A 19,488-nucleotide genomic window follows, 5' to 3' on the forward strand; every position below is an offset into this window, starting at 1 on the left:
CCCTGAAAGGATGAAAGGCAAAGTCGACCTCAGCGGAATTTGAACTCAGAACGTAATGGCAGACGAAATACCACTAAGCATTTCGCCTGGCGTGCTAACGATTCTGCCAGCTCGCCGCCTTGTAAATTATTTCTGGTGACAGATGACAGTTCTGTTGCTAATATTGGTGGGATGTAAGGCATCAAGTTGGCAGAATTGTTAGAACACCAGGCGCAATGCTTAGCAGCATTTTGTCCATCTTTGTGTTCTGTGTTCAAATTTTATCAAGGTCGACTTGGCTTGTCATCCTTTCAAGGGTCAATAAAATAAGTACCAACTGTTACTGACCTACCCATTCCCCCAAAATTGCTGGCTGGGATGTAGAAAAGAATATCAGATCCTACACACCTATAAACATTTGTCAATAAGTTGAGACTGCAGTTGCTGGTATAAGAAAAAGGTGAACATAAGACAAACATGTTGTGTCATCTGCAATACAGACACTAACCAATGATCATACACCATATATATTTCCAGATGTATACACATATAACATGGCTATGGACAGGAATCTTTGGCATCCATGAATGAAGCTGCAACTCGCATAAGCACTAAGTAGGCAATGAGGAGTGAGCAGATTATCCTAACACAATGGCACTTAATGAGATAGAGTTGAGTAAAAGGAAGTGCAAAAAGAATAAACTTATACTCTTTCTCTACTCTCTCTCTCTCTTTTACTTGTTTCAGTCATTTGACTGTGGCTATGCTGGAGCACCGCCTTTAGTCGAGCAAATCAACCCCAGGACTTATTCTTTGGAAGCCTAGTATTTATTCTATCGGTCTCTTTTGCCGAACCGCTAAGTTACAGGGACATAAACACACCAGCATCGGTTGTCAAGCGATGTTGGGGGGGACAAACACAGACACACAAACATATACACACACACATATATATATATACATATATATATGATGGGCTTCTTTCAGTTTCCATCTACCAAATCCACTCACAAGGCTTTGGTCAGCTCGAGGCTATAGTAGAAGACACTTGCCCAAGGTGCCACGCAGTGGGACTGAACCCGGAACCATGTGGTTGGTAAGCAAGCTACTTACCACACAGCCACTCCTGCGCCTATGTGAAAGTGGTTTGGGCATTTATTCTAGTAAAACAGTTGTTCAACGCAGACCAAACTTCAATAGAGCAGAAAGGTTCCAACCATGACCATCACATCTTTATTTTAGACATAGTTATGACTCAGATTACATTATTTAATGTTCCTTCTATATTTTTAAGACAGCAGGGTATGCTTTGAGGGAGATTTGGCTATTTTTCCTGCAGAATGAGTACTATATTGAGGCTACCTGTTGGTTTGCATATTTACAGCTGTTCTCCTTGTTGGCATTATGCAGTAGCCAAGTAGTTAAAGAGTCCGTTATGGTACAGAAATCATGGATATATGGTCTACCACCAAAAGTAAAGTTAGACACAAGAAATTCCTCTGGTTTTTCTAGTTTCTTAGATAAGATTTATATCTTCGTAATTTTTTTGCTCAGTTGCAATCCTTCTCTCAGATACACTCTTATGACATTTAGTAGATCTTAGGCCACCATAACTATATTAGTCTTTCTTCAACAAGGCTCACATTTCATGCATTCTAGATGTGTGCTTGTATGTGTTTACTATAAGGCCAGTTTTACTAAGATAGTGGTAAATATAGTATAGTAGTATAATGCATATTATACAGTAAGGTCAGTGTTGATAACACAGAAGTTAGAACTGTATAATTTATGGTATATTATAATGTCACTGCTAGGAGTGGTGATAGTATATTCAACACTCTCAGTCTGTCCTACAATGTGTAACCCCGTCTCTCAGTTTTACAATGTGTGTCCCTTTTCTTAGCCCCACAATGTGCACCTTCATCTCCCAGACATACACTGGGTGACCCAACACAACACAATATCACATAATAGGTGCAGGCATGGTCTTTGCTTCCAAACCTTGTGGCTTGGCTTTAGCCCCACTGCATGATACTTTGGTAAAATGTCTTCTACTTTGGCTCTGGGCTGACTAAAGCTTTCTGAGTGGGTTATGTAGATGGAAACTGAAAGAAGTCTTGTGTGTATGTGTGCATGTGTGTTACTGTCTTCTTGCCTTGACATTATGTAATAGTCGTAAACGAGTATCACTGTCATGCAGGCTGTGTCCCCCATTTCCAATCTTCTATGAAAACATGTCTGGTCACAAGGAATATATTACTCTACTGGGAAACAGGTGAGGGTTGATGACAGGAAGAGCATCTGAATGTAGAAAATCTGCTTCAATAAATTCTCTTAGACCCATAAGGGCGAGGAAAAATAGATGCTAAGTTGATGATGATAATCAGGATGATGATGATGATGGTGATATGTTATATATATTTAATTGATAATGAAAGAACTGAATGTTTACTTTATAAAATTGCAAGATAATGTTGTAATACAAACCTTTCTGAGCTTTCAAAACAGCATTCTGGTCTTTCAACTGCTGGATTTGTTGCTTTGTTTCTTCAAATTCTTCTTTATTTAAATTACTTTGAGACTTATATCCTTTCAATTCTTTCCTTAAATCATTCAATTGTATATCCTGAAAGATATAAAACATTGTAATTATTTTTTTACAAATATAAAATATTTAACAGAACAAAATATTTACAATTTACATATAGAAAATCCCAACAGTTAAAAAGTATTCAAAGTGCAGTCCTTATAACAGTTAATAATGTACCCTAGCAGCAAGTACTTGACATTATCCAATTTCATATAAAACAAACAAACTACACTAATGAATAAAAATATTTTTTTCTTTCTACATTGAATTTGATTTTTTCTTTTATTTATTAGAGAATGGTTTTTGTAATTTTTGAGTCTTTTTTTTTTTCCAAATAAAATGGCACTTTGAAAGATTTAATACAGTATGTCCAGAACCAAATTAAGACCAGCTTTAGGTGTTAACAAAACTTTAATCTTGAAAGGGCAGCTTTAATTAAAAAAAATATTAATGTAGGTGCAGACATGGCTGTGTGGTTAAGAAGTTTGCTTTCCAACTATCTGTTTTCAAGTTCAAACCCAATGTATTGCACCTTGGGCAAGCATTTTCTACTGTCTCACCAGGCCGACTAAAGCCTTGTGTGTGGATCTGGTAGATAGAAACTGATAAAAGCCTGTTGTATATGTATATGCATGAATGTATGTTTGTGTGGATGTATGTGCGTCTGTATCTTGATATTGCACAGTAATTGTAAATGAGTATCACTGTCATACAAGCAGTGTCATTCACTTCCAATATTCTGCAAAAACATTTCTGTCTATGGGGAAATATTGCCCCTAGTTTGGACACAAGTGACAGTCGGCAACAGGAAGGGCATTAGGCAATAGAAAATGTTCCTCAATAAACTCTGTCTAAACCATGATGCAGGCATCAAAATGTGGGCATTAAAACAATGATGATGATAGAATTACTATTAAGTAGGCTGCTTCCTACTTAATCTTATTGCGGATAATAGTTATATATTAGTTGAATAAGAACACATTACTCACTTGCTCTCTAATCAATTCTTTGTATTGAATCACAATACTACTGTGTTCATGTATACTAGCAGAGAGACCAGTCTTCCCTTTGTTGTCAGACACAGATACTGCTCTTAAAACTTCATCTGAAATAGAAGACAATACCAGTAAAACAATGAAGATTTTTATCAATCTCACAAGACAGAATTAACCCTTAAGCTGTGATTTATATATTTTCCCTACATTTACTTCTCAATAAAATATTATAATTGCAGAAATAAAGATATATATATCAAGCACCAACTTTACAGACACTGATGGTCCAGAATCTCTTATAATCTAAATTAATCTATAGGTACCTGTATTTCATTTAATTATTTTAATTAATTAATATGTTTAATTTAGAGTGTGTTGACCAAGGTGACCATTCCTGGTTAGGAAAAATCACTAATCTGGAAAGGCTTTGAAATGAAAGGTTCTGGAAAATCAATGTTGTCAACCATAAAAATAAATGGTACAAAGTATTGATGAAGACATGAAAACCTTTCTATGATGGATGATTATAATGGCAATAAATCCATTCCTGATATATGATATATACTGGATCATGGATTCATTATACTTTGTAACACAGCTTAGATAAAATGTTTTCTAGAAAATGCTTTGAACATTTAAGGAGGTGCTTCCATTTTATGGATACATCAACAAATCCCCACAAAACAACCATGGACATGATAAATTTGTTTTTCTGAGATATATATTGGAATAATTTTTGAAGGAGTTTGTAACCCACAAATGGAAGTTTCTGTTGGTTGAACAATAATTACTTATAAATACAATTTTGAATTTAAACAATATATTCCATACAAAAACCCATCACAAAGAAGTATCACATCTTATGGTTTTTACTTCTTTGTTTTTCCCAGTAGAGATTTGAAAATCATTTTACTTCATTATGTGAATCAGTATAAACTAAAACTTATGAATTTAATGGAACCTGTATATTATTTAGGTATATTATCACAAACTTATTGTGATATGGTAAAGCTAAGATTAATGAAATATAATTATAAATGAGTTTGTCATTGTAAATCTAAAGAACTTACTTTCCAACGATTTGAATAGACGGGTGAACTCATAGTCAAAGATCACTTCATTTGGATGTTTGTAATTAAGGTGAGCTTTCTTTGCTGCTTTTGTGTAACTTTCATGCTTTGTCACCTGAGATAGTTTATCAATAAATGTTTCCATCCCAATACGGTTAGCAATGATTTTGCACAAAGAATCCCTGTAATAGAAAACACACACACATTACTATATCAACTGACAATACTACCAGTAATACAGCTTATGGTTACCCTTCTTTCTGTTTCTGTTTGCTAAGATCTTCTGAAGATGATATATTTAATATTTTCAATATTGATAGACTATGATGACAATGTGGTAGTGGTGATCAAGCAAAATTTGAATATTTCTTTTCAAAGGTCATTAATTCAATACATGAAAGTAAGTTCATTATCACTTCTATATCTGGATTCTAAATAAAAAAGATCCTACTAATTTCCAATATAGTTTATGAAGAGAGACCAAAAGTTGGTAAAGGTTAACAAAAAGTAAGAGGAAGGCGGTGACCTGGAAGAAACGTTAGTATGCCAGGTAAAATGCTTAGCGGTATTTCGCCTGCCTTTACGTTCCGAGTTCAAATTCCACCGAGGTTGACTTTGTCTTTCATCCTTTCAGGTTCAATAAATTAAGTACCAGTTACACACTAGGGTCGATGTAATTGACTTAACCCCTTTATCTGTCCTTGTTTGTCCCCTCTATGTTTAGCCCCTTGTGGGCAATAAAGAAATAAGAAAGTCAGAGGAAGGGATTTACAAACCACAGAAATATAAAGAAAGATACTTATTAAACTTAAATATTTATGGTGTTTAATACATCCTACACATGACAATGCTTGATTTCAGCAAGAACATCTATTGATAAAACTGTGTCTAAAATTATGATACTGAACTCTGTAATATATCGATGGTTGCTAACTGTGTATCATCATTTCACCATCAAGGGACCAATGGTAGCATACTATTAGTTCCACTAGTATGCACTTTTCATACATTCTTAGTGCCCTGGGCAAGCCATTATACAGCATCTAGTGGTGAAGCTCCAGCTTGGGAATTCAGGAGAAGTTTTAGGGAGTATTCTAACCAAGTATTCTAGGTCTATTCTAACCAAGGGGGGTAGTCGAGGACCCTAGTTTTGGGTCAAATAGCAGATGATGGTCTAGTGTCTAAAACATACATGGTCTGGAAGGGAGCTGGCCTCTAGACATGTGATGCATGTTAGTATATGAACACAGATACACAAGTGATACTGTCCCCCCAGTATCACTTGATAACTGATGTTGGTGTGTTTACGTCCCTGTAACTTAGCGGTTCGGCAAGAGAGTTCGATAAAATAAGTACTAGGCTTACAAAGAATAAATCCTGGGGTCGATTTGTGTGACCAAAGGCGGTGCTCCAGGATGGCCACAGTCAAATGACTGAAACAAATAGAAGAATAAAGGAATATATTTAAATATACATCAAGTTACATACTTGTTAAAAGTTTCGTTTTGGTCATCATTGAAAAGTACACTGATCCCCAAAAGAAAAGCACAGAGGCCTTGGACAAGTTGTTCTAGTTCTTCTCCTTCAGATGCTGAAATCTGAGCAATCAGCTTAAATAGCAGTTAAGGTGAATTATAAAATACATTTATGATGAAGTGAATTTAGATGCCTTTTTTGAAAGGTTTAACACTATGGTTGTAGTCAGATTTGAACTTGTGGTCATGTGGTCAGCTGTCTAGTATCTTAACCTAACACAAACACATACATGCATACAGACAAGCACATGCTGTGAGAATTGTTTTGTTTTAAAACTCCAGTTAATAAAATACAAGATTATCACAATTTCAAGTCTCAATAAATATCTGGTAAACATTACACATAAAATGTGATGTTACTTAGACAAAAATAATTAATAATTAACTTCAAATGTGTAGTAGCATATAATTCTTTGCCTCATTAAATTAGGAGACAATATATATCTCTATACATGTTACAACTGATATTATATGCAAATTTTGTATTGTTTGTAAAGTATGAGCACATCCAAGTAATTGCTCAAATTTCTTCAATCAAAAATTTTGATCTCAGCTTGAAAACCTTGTGTGCACAAATTTTTTTACTTTTGTGCATTAGTTGTAAAATGAGTGCATGCATACAAGTGCACAGCTTAGAGGAAAAACTAATTATATGGCGTATAGTGTAGTATCATTTGCAAAAATGTTTGCAAGGCACCAGCAGGCCTCAAGTGACACATTCATGTCCATAGAAAATAATTAACACTTTATTTTACTGAACCCTCTTTTGTTGTCCACGATAAGAGAATCCATTATATATATATATATATATATATACATCATCATTTAATGTCTATTGTCCATACTGGCATGGGTTGGACGGTTTGACCAGGGCTGGTAAGCTGGAAGCCTGCACCAGACTCCAGTCTGATTTGGCATGGTTTCTGTGGTTGGATGCTCTTCCTAATGCCAACCACTCCGAGAGTGTAATGCCTGCTTTTACATGCCACTGGCACAGGTGCCATTTGTGTGATACCAGTATCTGCTATGATTGCAATTCTACTTGGCTTGATGGGTCTTCTCAAGCACAACATAATGCCAAAGGTCGCGGTCATTGCCTTCATGAGGCTCAACACTCAAAAGGAGCTCAGCCACTTTGCCTCTGTGAGGCCCAATGCTCAAAAGGTGCTTTTAACGTGCCAGTTACATGACATCAGCATCAGCCATGACTATGACTTCACTTAGCTTGACAGGTCTTCTCAAGCACAGTATATCACCAAAGGTCTCAGTCACTTGTCATCACCTCTGTGAGGCCCAAAGTTTGAAGATCATGCTTCACCAACTTGTCCTACGTCTTCTTGGGTCTACCTCTAGCATAGATTCCCTCCACAGAGATTGGCACTTCTTTACACAGTTGTCTTCATCCATACACATCACATGACCATACCAATGCAGTCATCTCTCTTGCACACCACATCTGATGCCTCTTATGCCCAACTTTTCTCCCAAGATGCTTACACTCTGTCGAACATGCACACTGACATTGCACATCCAGCAAAGCATACTGGCTTTATTTCTTTCAAGCCTATGCATGTCCTTGGCTGTCACAGCCCATGTTTCCCTGCCATAAAGCCACAGGCATCATACAATCTTTCTTTCACTCTGAGAGAGAGGCCCTTTGTTGCCAGCAGAGGCAGGAGCTCTCTGAACTTTGCCCAGCCTAATCTTATTCTCACAGCTACGCTCTTTGAGCATCAACCTCCACTACTAACTTGGTCACCTAGATAACAGAAGCTATCTACTACCTCTAGCTCAAGGTCATCAGTATAGAGGAGCTCCCAGGGGCAGCCTGTCTTAAATTCCTCTGTTATTGGCTGGAGGACTATGACGAACGAGAGAGAACTGAGGACCAATCCTTGGTGAGACCTTACTTGTACCCTGAATTCTTCGCTGTACTCGCTGCCAACCCTCACCTTACTGGTAGCATCCCTGTACATGGCTTGTACAGCTCTCACCGACCACTCGTCTATCCCTAATTTCCACATTAACCACCAGATAAGGGATTGTGGGGACCCTGTCAAAGGCTTTATCCAAGTCAACAAAAGCCAAATACAGAGATTTATCTTTAGCTATGTATTTCTCCTGCAGCTTCCTTACTAGAAATATAGCATCGGTGGTACTTCTCCTTGGCACAAAACCAAGCTGCATCTCATCTAGACTAACTCTCACCCTAATTAGTTTGACTATGACTCTCTTCATAAGTTTCATCAACTGATCCAACAATTTGATACCTCTGTAATTTCACACACACACACATTAAAACAAAGACTGTATGTATGCATGATACTTTTACATACATTTGGTCTAAGTAACTTGGAATTATCAGGGTATATTCAATTAGTTGATGCAAGTTTCATAAAAGGATACATAAGGCACATTAGCTGTATTGCAAAGAAAATGAGTAACAGCAATAGAACAGTCAGATAACCAGCCACACAGTAACATTAAAAGTCCAATGCGTGTCTGAATTTTTCCACCCTGAAAATACACAAATTTAACAATGATATTTTAACAATGTAGACAGTTTGATAATAATAATTATGCATTAAACATATATTCATTTACATTGCCAAGTCATTATATATAATGTTATGAACAGTCTCAATCTTTCACCATGTCTTTCTGTTAATCATTTCCCAAATGTGAAATATCAGAAAGGAATCCTTTGGTGTTAGTAGTTTTGATTTTCGTTTCAGTTCATCACTTTTATCACACTTGTTACAACAGACACTGTTGTCACTAGTAGAGATATACTGTCACTACAGAGTCAGAATGCCGTCATCACTGATACAGTACACTGTCATTGAAAACACTATCATTGTTTGAAATGGATATCATAACAATATCTTTTATATCAAACATAAAAGACAAAATACTTTTCTGTTTATATGGATCAGAAGAAATTTGTGAAGGCAGATTTTCTACAGCCAGATACCTTTCCTGTTGCTAACCCACACCTGTCTCCAAGTAAGATAATAGTTACCCATGACCAGACATGATTTAACAGAAGACTGGAAAGGAAGAACTCTGGTTACATGACAATATATATATATATATATATATATATATGTATATGTATATGTATATATATATATATATATATATATATATATATATATATATATATATATATATGTATATGTATATATATATATATATATATATATATATATATATATATATATATATATCATCATCATCATCATCGTTTAACGTCCGCTTTCCATGCTAGCATGGGTTGGACGATTTGACTGAGGACTGGTGAAACCGGATGGCAACACCATATATATAATTTCATTCAGCTTCTGTCAATCAAATCCACTCACAAGGCATTGGTCAGCCCAAGAGCTATAGTTCTACGAAGTGGGACTGAACCTGAAACCATGTGGTTGAGAAACAAACTTCTTACAGTGCAGCCATGCCTGTGCCTACATAAATATTTCTGATTTATTTTTTCATTGAAAATCGATAGTTCTTGATTTCTCTTGGAACCATAAGTTCTTGTGAGTTGAAACACTGGTCTCAATCATCAAAAATGTACAATAATTAGGATGTGTAATTGATAAAATACAATGCATCCCTCCTCCTTGTCATTATTGTCATCCTCATCCTCCATTTCCTAAACAGTAGTCTTTATTATGCAAGAGAAATTTTGCACTCAGCACTGATCAATCTGTTATGGCTATTGATGCCTATTCATAGCAAGATCAGCAGCTTCATTAAATCTACATCTGACAAGATCATTATTAACTTGTAAAAAGTATGTCTTTCACAGAGATCCTCTAAAAATGATAATGCTCTGTTATTTGCTTTTTGTGATTCAAAAGTGTGGCCAGTGGTATATTTGTGGCCAGTGGTACATTTGTGGCCAGTGGTATATTTGCCAGCATCAGAGAACAAATTCCTTACAACTTTTAATTCAATGTCTGAGTCAAAGTTTATCATTCAAATAACAATTATGTTTCTTGAATAAAATTTAGGTAGTTAACCAAATTACATTGCATGTTTATATAAATATCTTCAATACAACGTAGAAATGAGAGAAAAGTTTTCAAATTTTGTTCAACTTACTTGTGCCAACATGTTACAGCATTGTTGTAACAAAGATACTGGTGGATTACCAAGACTTGTAGCCAACTGTACTCTAAGTAATTGTTCTCGTTGTGTATTGTTCTCTAAAATGGCATGCAGGAGAGCAACTGAAGCAAACCAGTTTGATAATGAGTCGCCACTGAACAAGCCACCACACAGAAGCTGTCCAGCTGTGATGGTATTCACTGAAATAAACAGAAAATGAAAGTGATTAAGAATCTGGCCACAAACACATTGAATATCAATAGTTATACAGTTGTCATGTCAGTTGGGTAAAGGTATTAGTTGCGATATTCTGTAGTAATTACACACCACTATACAGAAATCATATAGTTTACTGGACCCATCAACCAGTTTAGAATATAATACAAACTATTTACAAGATGTTGACTTAATATGAAATAAACTTCCTCTCCATTTTAACGTACTCAAACACACCATAAATTACTTTTCTTCCATACATTGTCTTTTTATAGTTTAACAATAAAGAATAAATTATCTTGTAATTTACAGATACACAAGAGCAAACACTCCTGTTACTTTCATCTGTCAAACTACTTTTATCTGACAAACTAAAAGGGTAAGTTGTAGAGCTATATTTGAAGTAGAACACAGTGTTATTTTATAACACATGCATTCTCACTTTAATAAAAGAGATTTCTAGAAATAATATACTATCCCAAACTGCAGAGATATGGTATAGTTAAAAAGGAAGATACATTGTAACTCTCATTTAGAAGTTGTTTGAATAATATAACACTGTGAAGCAGTCATATAATGTAACATCTTTTAGTAGACATATGTAATTGTTATATAAACAAATATTGATCTGTTATAACATGGCAATGAAGATAACTATCAAGACTTGTAGACAGTCTCTGTATTGTTTACATATTGAAGGATCGAATAGCAAATTACATGATAAAAGTAAAGGTTGAACAAAATATAACTAAAAATCTGAAATATAGTGGTGCAATTGGGGTACAGTGTCTGAATTGTAGGATGGAGGTATTAGTGTGGGATAATAACATAATACACTAATAATACACTACAGTTTTAGTGAAGGGGGAAAACAACAAGAATAAATAAAAGGCTATAAAATTGGGAGAATGGAAGTCTTTCTTTACAAAACATAAAGAAATAAAAAGGATAAAGTAGGAAATAAAATTATAAAACAAGTGGTCAGTAAACATGACTGAGAGATGCGGATGTTGGTGCCAAAAGGTCATCGGGTGGAAACATGGAGACAAAATTCAACATATGAATGTAAAATACCGTGATTGCTTCTCTCACCATCAGCAGTTGTGGGTAGAAGTGTTTGCACAATCTGAGATTGGCCAACTTCATTCTTGAATAAGAAAGACTGGAAGCAGTAGAGAACAGCACATCGTAGGACAAAAGGTTGTTTTTCATTCACCATAGACATCAACAGAACCACAATGGCAGGTCTATAATAGTATAGAAAATAAAAAACATTTTATGTATTAACTCTAATTTAGATATCTAAAATATAATAATAAACTTGGTAAGTTTCAATAAGTGCTCATTTACAAATTACAACAGAATTCAATACGACAGGCAAAACAAAGTTAAAGAGTAGAATTTTCCACTACTGGACCGAAACAGTAAAAATTACATAGATCAATGGCAATTGAAAACACAGTAGTCAGATATAAAATCAAATGTTCAATAAAAGCAATGAAAGTTACCTAGGTGGTTTTGATGGTGCCATCACAGATGCAAAAAACTCTTGGTTGGCTAAGTTTCCTCGAATTATTTCAGACACAGTATTAATGGTCTGGAAAAAATAAATGTTATTTTAGTATCATAACAAATAAAAAAATTTATAGTGTATCTAATTTATAAACTCATGAATATATTTAAATATTCACATTACAACATTTGAAGTAGTCTAAAATTATAGTACAGGGTGTCCACAAAGTTTGGGTACATAGGGATTAATACATACTTTAAGAAATTATTATGTTATGATTTTATTTACTCCATGTACCCAGACTTTGTAGACACCCTGTAGACTATAAAGAAATAAAATGGATGCTAATATGAGGATATAAACAGTTGCAAACAACTGTAATTAAAAGAGAAAATTCCTACTATTGCTTTGGAATTTAGTTTCTCAAATAGTCACAGAATCAAATAAATATTTAGTTAAACACAGTTGAAAATGTTACAATTAGTAAAATAATTAACCACACTTTCAGTGAATAAATAAAGTAAGGATGGTATTAAGGATATTTTAGACCATACCGCTGTTAGGACATCTGCCGGAACACCACTGGCCATTAGTATAGTACATAACTGCTTCAACAAATCTGAAATCACAGAAACAAATATGTAAAATAAGGAAAACAGTATCTACAACAAGAAATTATATGCATGTTTGTGTGCATGTGTGTATTCATGTATGTACATATGTATATACACAAACATGTATGTATGTATGTATATATGTATGTATGCATGCATATAAGAATTATTATGTCAATTCCAAATATTTCAATAAAGTTCTCATATATCCTTATAACAATCATAAGATAGCAGGAGTATTTCTACCCATACATCCACATATGCTAACATTGAATTTTAATATAGTTTCTATATTTTAAATTAGGATCCACACTGATATTCAATATCCCACCCATCTGGCATATCTAATGTCCATGCAACCTTATAAATACAGTAAATCCCTCTTTCTACCCAATAGTTGTAAACAACCTAAGTCAAACCTCAGAGTAGACTGTCTATTTTTGATATAATATATGTATAAAACATTACAAATGCTAGGTCTCTCAATTTCTGATGATCTCTCAGTCACCTACCATATATAATAGTGGCAAAACTGCACCTAAAAGTCTATTACATTGATCTCAATGTTCAACTGGTATTTCTTTTATTGACCCTGAAAGGGTGAAAGATAAAGCTGACCTTGGTGGAATTTGAACTCAGAATGTAAAGACAGATGAAACACTGCTAAGCATTTTGCCCAGCTTACTAACGATAAAAGAAAATAACAATAATAAGTTAACTTACTGCAGGAGTTCATAACTTTCTGACAAGCTGCTGTTTGATTGAGTGGGTTGTTAGGAGAGACGAGGGTTCGGACTAGCTATAGAACAGGAAAGAATGGACATATTAGCATGCACAAGTACCATTATTATAAAGACACCAGTGAATTGACAAAATGGATTCAAAATAGTTTAGCGAATTGGGAGAGAGAGTGCATTTTGATCAAAGCAAACTGCTGTTTGGACAAAAGGAGTAATATATATTAGATAAGGTGACAGAGACAAATTGAGATAATCTTGGTTAATATATGGTTTAACCAAGTAATGCTAATCTGATGTTCCCAGTCTCAAGGTCAGAATAACATTTCATATATATATATATATATATATATATATATATAGAAACTATGCCAAATCAGATTGGAGTCTGGTGCAGCTCCCCAGCTGGCCAGTTCTGGTCAAACTGTCCAACCCATGCCAGCATAGACAACACACGTTAAATGATGGTGGTGATGATGATGATACACATACATATCTCCTCATATATAACAATAACATTCTACTTTTGAACTGTTATGCCAGTATTTGAATTTTAAATGAGTGTATATACATATATACAAACATATAGGTCTTATCTAAATATGCATAAACATACATAGCTTCTATACTGAAGGACTGAGACAACACTTTTGTGATTGTAATATATACATGTGACAACTCTAAATGGTTGACTTGAGGTAGGCTTTATATTTGCTTTCACAGCTCATTGCATGCAATCTTGTGATTTCCTCATTTTTATTTTTACCTGTTGGATCTGGAAGAAGAGGCAATAATCATGGCCTTTGCTGGCCCTGCTATATTGGTGAGATTAATACCTTTAATACTTCTCTTGACACTTTGTAAGTCAACACCAGCATGAGAAAAGAAGGAATCCCAGAAGGACAGTGTTCTCAGAAGGAAAGATTGGGTTTAGTGTTTAATGCAGATCCTGAGTTGGGGTGGAGACAACAAGAGTAATGACTGGAAGAGAGATGAGTGGCATGGAAATGCTTGAGTGGAGGTGTTATGAGCTTAATTAGCTCTGAGAAGTAGAGGCGATTATAGCAGCAATAGAAATAGCTGAGAAAGAGATTATAGTGGATTATACTGATGATGCAGTTCATACAATTTATATTCTCAGACATTCTCTAAACAATACCAACCCACTCAACATCATCAGAGGCAATGAAACTGGAGAGTGGTGCCAAAATCAGCCACTTCAAGTCAAAAGCTGACAATGGGGGCACTCTGCAGCATAAGCTCTGTGTGTGTGTGTGTGTGTGTGTGTGTGTGTGTGTGTGTGTATACTCTTTTTACTCTTTTACTTGTTTCAGTCATTTGACTGTGGCCATGCTGGAGCACCGCCTTTAGTCGAGCATATCGACCCCAGGACTTATTCTTTGGAAGCCTAGTACTTATTCTATCGGTCTCTTTTGCCGAACCGCTAAGTTACGGGGATGTAAACACACCAGCATCGGTGGTCAAGCGATGGTGGGGGGACAAACACAGACACACAAACACATATACATATATATATATATATATATATACATATATATATATATATATACATATATACGACGGGCTTCTTTCAGTTTCCGTCTACCAAATCCACTCACAAGGCTTTGGTCGGCCCGAGGCTATAGTAGAAGACATTTGCCCAAGGTGCCACGCAGTGGGACTGAACCCAGAACCATGTGGCTGGTAAGCGAGCTACTTACCACAAAGCCACTCCTGCACCTATATATATATATATATATATATATATATATATATATATATATATATATATATAATCATCATCATCATCATTTAATGTCTGCTTTCCATGCTAGCATATCTGGATGGTTGTACATTTACAGATTTTTATTAATCTGGAGAATCTACAAGAATAGATGCAAGCGCTAATTTATAAAAACATGTGACATATTAATAAAAATCTGTAAATGTACAACCATCCAGATATCTGAGTACCTTATTACCTTATTATTTTTTCTAATATATAATTCCTGTACATCACCTCCAAACCTTCTAATATATATATATATATATATATATATATATGTGTGTGTGTGTTTATATGTTGTGGTTTAATCCTTGGTTAGCTCTGATCCAACAGATCTATGATCAACAGCATTTCACATGTGGCTCTCTCTGATCTTTTTTCAGGTATAATATATCTGAGAATAGGTTGTTATATGTTGTCTTTCTCTTTTAATATGATATGGTGTGATGAGGGAGATTTGGGTGCTATTTCTAGCAAGTCAAATGACCATGTAGTAAACAATGTTCTTTACTTATCATAGACTATTTTACTGTATGATGCGTAGGTAAAAGGTAGTCATTAATGGAGGAGACTGAAAAAGATGTATGAAGAAGTAGTGAAGTTATACTGAGATGATTGTCGGTATACTGTATAGCAAACATTTCCAACCCACTGCAGTAAGGAAAAACAGATGCTGGTAATGACATGAGAAAAGAAAAATAAATGTTAAAAAAATAAAAGTACAATTTAATTTATTATTTACAACAAGCATGTGTATTTACTGTTTCCAAATTCAGGTAAAAAAAAAAAAAAATCAGTCAACAAGAACATACAGAGAAACAACAATAATTCTCTATCAATACTATACTTAGCACTGTAGCCATTAGCTATATGCTCTATCACCTTAAATGATGCTTTAAAGCTAAGTCCATTATAAGAGTTAACTCCAAACACTAGCCTTTATTTGTTTGCTGTGGAAATGTTGGTTGTAGAAACTGTAACAAATGAAGTTAGATTTTATTAGTATTTTGTTGCATCACAGGAAGTTCATTATGCCAATAAACACCTGCATAAGTTCTATTTCACTTCTTTATTTAACCAATTAACTAATTGATTGTTTAATTAATTGCTCAGGCAATCAATCAATTCGCTAGGTTTGTTAAAATCCTTTTGTTGCTATTCATGACCTTATCAATGACATGCCCTCCCTACTCCGGGTCTGCCTGTCTCCTTGATGGTGATGAATGATGATGAAAACACTCTGACAGACTTAGCTGACTGAGTGATCAAACAATTAATCAAACAATCAATTAGTTAATTAGTTAACCAACTGATAAATAAATAAATAATAAAGAAGTTAAAGAGAACCAGTGTATGTGTTTATTATTGGCATAATGACTATCTCAAGATACAGCAAAATATGTTTGAACACATGAGTTTACATCAAGAATCTTACAAACCATTTACAAAAATGAAATATCATTATTAGTATTTTTAATTGTATGGCACATTTCTTTAAATAAGAGAGAAAGAGAGAGAGAAAGAGAGGTGGGTGTAACAGAATTTACCTAGTTCAAGACTGACACAACAGAAACATAATCAAATGATATACTGAATCTTATTGAACATGAAAATTTGAACAATAAAAAACTATTAGATGTGTGTGTGTGTGTGTGTATATATATATATATATATATATATATATTGATAGAAAAGGTAAGACAACAAAAGAAAGAAAGAGACCTCGACATTATGTAAATTGAGAAATTTATCTGTAAATAATATGTGACAATTATTTGGTAGCCATGATAAAACTCCGAGTTTCAGATGTCGGGGCGGAAACCCACGCCGCCATCTCTTCAGGTATCTGGGCATCGAAAAGTGCTATGAAAATGACCGTTAAACAAAGGGAAATTACTGTGTGATTGACCATTATTAAGACAAAAGAGCTATTAGAATGACCACTAACTTTGTGTATATGTGTGTGTGTGTGTGTGTGTGTGTATATACAAAGTATGAGGGTTTAGCTTACAGGTGATCTAAATGATTAGGTATGCTAGGTTAGTGTTGTAACGGATTACTAGGGCTCCAAAGTTATAGCCGAGACGGTAGTTACGGAGCCATTGTAGATTTCCGATGCAGCAGATATATAATTGTTAAAGGGGACAACAAACGTAAGGCAAGGTAAACATCTCAAGTCATATATATTATTATTACTGGAAAAAATTTTTTTTTACCAATAATAATGTATATGACTTGAGATGTTTGCTTTGCTTTAATGCTTGTTGTCCTCTTTAAGAAATGTATGTGTGTGTGTGTGTGTATATATATATATATATATATATATATATATATACACTCTCTGAGTGGTTGGCGTTAGGAAGGGCATCCAGCTGTAGAAACTCTGCCAAATTTAGATTGGAGCCTGGTGTTGCCATCCAGTTTCACCAGTCCTCAGTCAAGTCGTCCAACCCATGCTAGCATGGAAAGCAGACGTTAAATGATGATGATATATACATATATATATATATATATATATAGAGAGAGAGAGAGAGAGAGAGAGAGAGAGAGAGAGAGAATCAAAAAGATTTAAAACCAAGTGGAGATAATGGAAACAAAAGATAATAAAATTATGTTTGGAGGCAAGTAACAAAACACAACAGACACAATGTTCAGATGATAGTAGAAAAGAGACAAAAATGAGAAAACTGAGATAAATTCACTCTAAAATACATCAACAAAGATTCTATTGAAACTTACACTATAATACTGGTGTCCCTTTAGATAATACACTGAATCTGTTGGCATACATGTTCAGAGTATAATAAGACCTGTTACTGAAGAACCCTACGTCAGTCCTGATAGAGCTGACTTATCATTACAGATGTTCCAACCCCATTTTTGTATACCTCCAGAACAACACTATCTAATGCATTCTTCTTTTTTAAAGACGACAGAGAATTTGGCTACAATTTTTAGCAGATCAAGTGATTATAAAATTTTCCCTCATTAGTTTCACAATTAAGACATTATGATACAGGAGACTGAAAAGATGACTATTTCTCCTCTGAATTCTCTCGCACCATCTCCAACACTTCCGTCACCTTTCTCGACATTTCAGTCAACATACACCACTTCACTCTCACCACGTCCATACACTACAAACACACCGACTCACACTCATGCCTCAACTTCTCCTCCTTCCACCCTACCCACACCAAACTCTCCATCCCCTACTTCTAATTCCTCCATCTGCACAGGCTCTGCAGTGACAACCATGACCTTGAAACTCAGCCTCAACTTATGGCTCATCACTTCATCCTTCATGGATATTCCCTCACCACTATCCACACTGCCCTTGTCAGAGTACGTTCTGTAGACTGTGTCTCTGCAATCTCCCTCTGCACCCATGTTAAACAGGGTGATGGGTTAAGCCTAGTATCTAAGTAGGCCATGGAGGGATTTGAACTTGGAATGCAAAAACTGGAACAAATATCACAAAGCATCCAGTGGACCATCCTTACAGTTCCACCAATCTACTGCCTGCGATTAGTACGTTGTTATCAACACTGAAAGAATGGAAGGCAAAATTGACCTCTGTCACAATACTGCAAGATCAGATTCATTTCTGTGTTCCATACTTAATATTAAGAAAAGGTGGTGCGTTGGACAAAATGCAATATAGCATTGCTTCTGGATCTTTATGTTCTGAGTTCAAGGTGGTGAGCTGGCAGAATAATTAGCATGTCAGATAAAATGTCTAGCAACATTTCTTCTAGCTCTTTACATTTTGGGTTTAAATTCTGCTGAGGTCAACCCTGCATATCTGGGTCAACAAAATTAATACCAATCAAATATTGAGACCCATGTAATCAACTTTCCCTTCCCCATCAAAATTGTTGGCATGGCGCTAAAAATTAGAAAGAATATGAAACATTAACTGATTAAGAGATTGAAGTTGTCTCCCCTGGTTTTTTTTTTTAATTACTCAAATTAGTCATCTAGATAATTAATATTTTTCATCACTAAGGGTCTAATTTTAATGAAATTCTGAGTTTACTACATCAAATACATAAATACATCAGAACCCACGTTACTATTAAGTATTCATGTAAGAGGTACCCTGTGTAATTTTCCCTGCATGTGTATTAATGATCCAGGTTGCATCTTTTTATGTCAAAGAGGCTGGATCGTTGGCTACAAAACTAGCACCACCATTAAGCTTAACTTCAGAGAAGGGTAGCTAGAAACTCAGCAGAACTAATAACAAGACCTGTCAAAAGGACAGATGAACCTTGAGTCGGTTCAATGATTATCTAGCAACAGCACAAATATATATCACCATCATCAGCAACATC

The 19,488-nt window shown here is 35.0% G+C and overlaps 1 protein-coding gene across 6 annotated transcripts in view; it reads right to left on the minus strand.

Moving 5' to 3' along the window:
• The window catches only part of LOC106878597 (general vesicular transport factor p115), a 60,940-nt gene that overhangs the window by 9,915 nt on the left and 31,537 nt on the right, over positions 1–19,488 (minus strand). For 3 of the 6 annotated variants that reach the window (XM_089351447.1, XM_014927854.3, XM_089351446.1), the window contains exons 9-18: positions 13,352–13,427; positions 12,569–12,633; positions 12,010–12,098; positions 11,594–11,748; positions 10,280–10,485; positions 8,576–8,686; positions 6,123–6,244; positions 4,635–4,816; positions 3,559–3,674; positions 2,467–2,605 (exon numbers count right to left, since the gene is read on the minus strand). In XM_089351447.1, coding sequence (XP_089207573.1) covers positions 2,467–2,605; positions 3,559–3,674; positions 4,635–4,816; positions 6,123–6,244; positions 8,576–8,686; positions 10,280–10,485; positions 11,594–11,748; positions 12,010–12,098; positions 12,569–12,633; positions 13,352–13,427 — 1,261 coding nt within the window. Of the gene's footprint in view, positions 1–2,466; positions 2,606–3,558; positions 3,675–4,634; positions 4,817–6,122; positions 6,245–8,575; positions 8,687–10,279; positions 10,486–11,575; positions 11,749–12,009; positions 12,099–12,568; positions 12,634–13,351; positions 13,428–19,488 lie in introns of all 6 variants that reach the window. The other 3 variants (XM_014927855.3, XM_014927853.3, XM_089351445.1) reach the window with 1 other exon arrangement.

Source organism: Octopus bimaculoides, chromosome 4, assembly GCF_046866305.1.
Source record: "Octopus bimaculoides isolate indiv1 chromosome 4, ASM4686630v1, whole genome shotgun sequence".
NCBI lineage: Eukaryota > Metazoa > Mollusca > Cephalopoda > Octopoda > Octopodidae > Octopus > Octopus bimaculoides.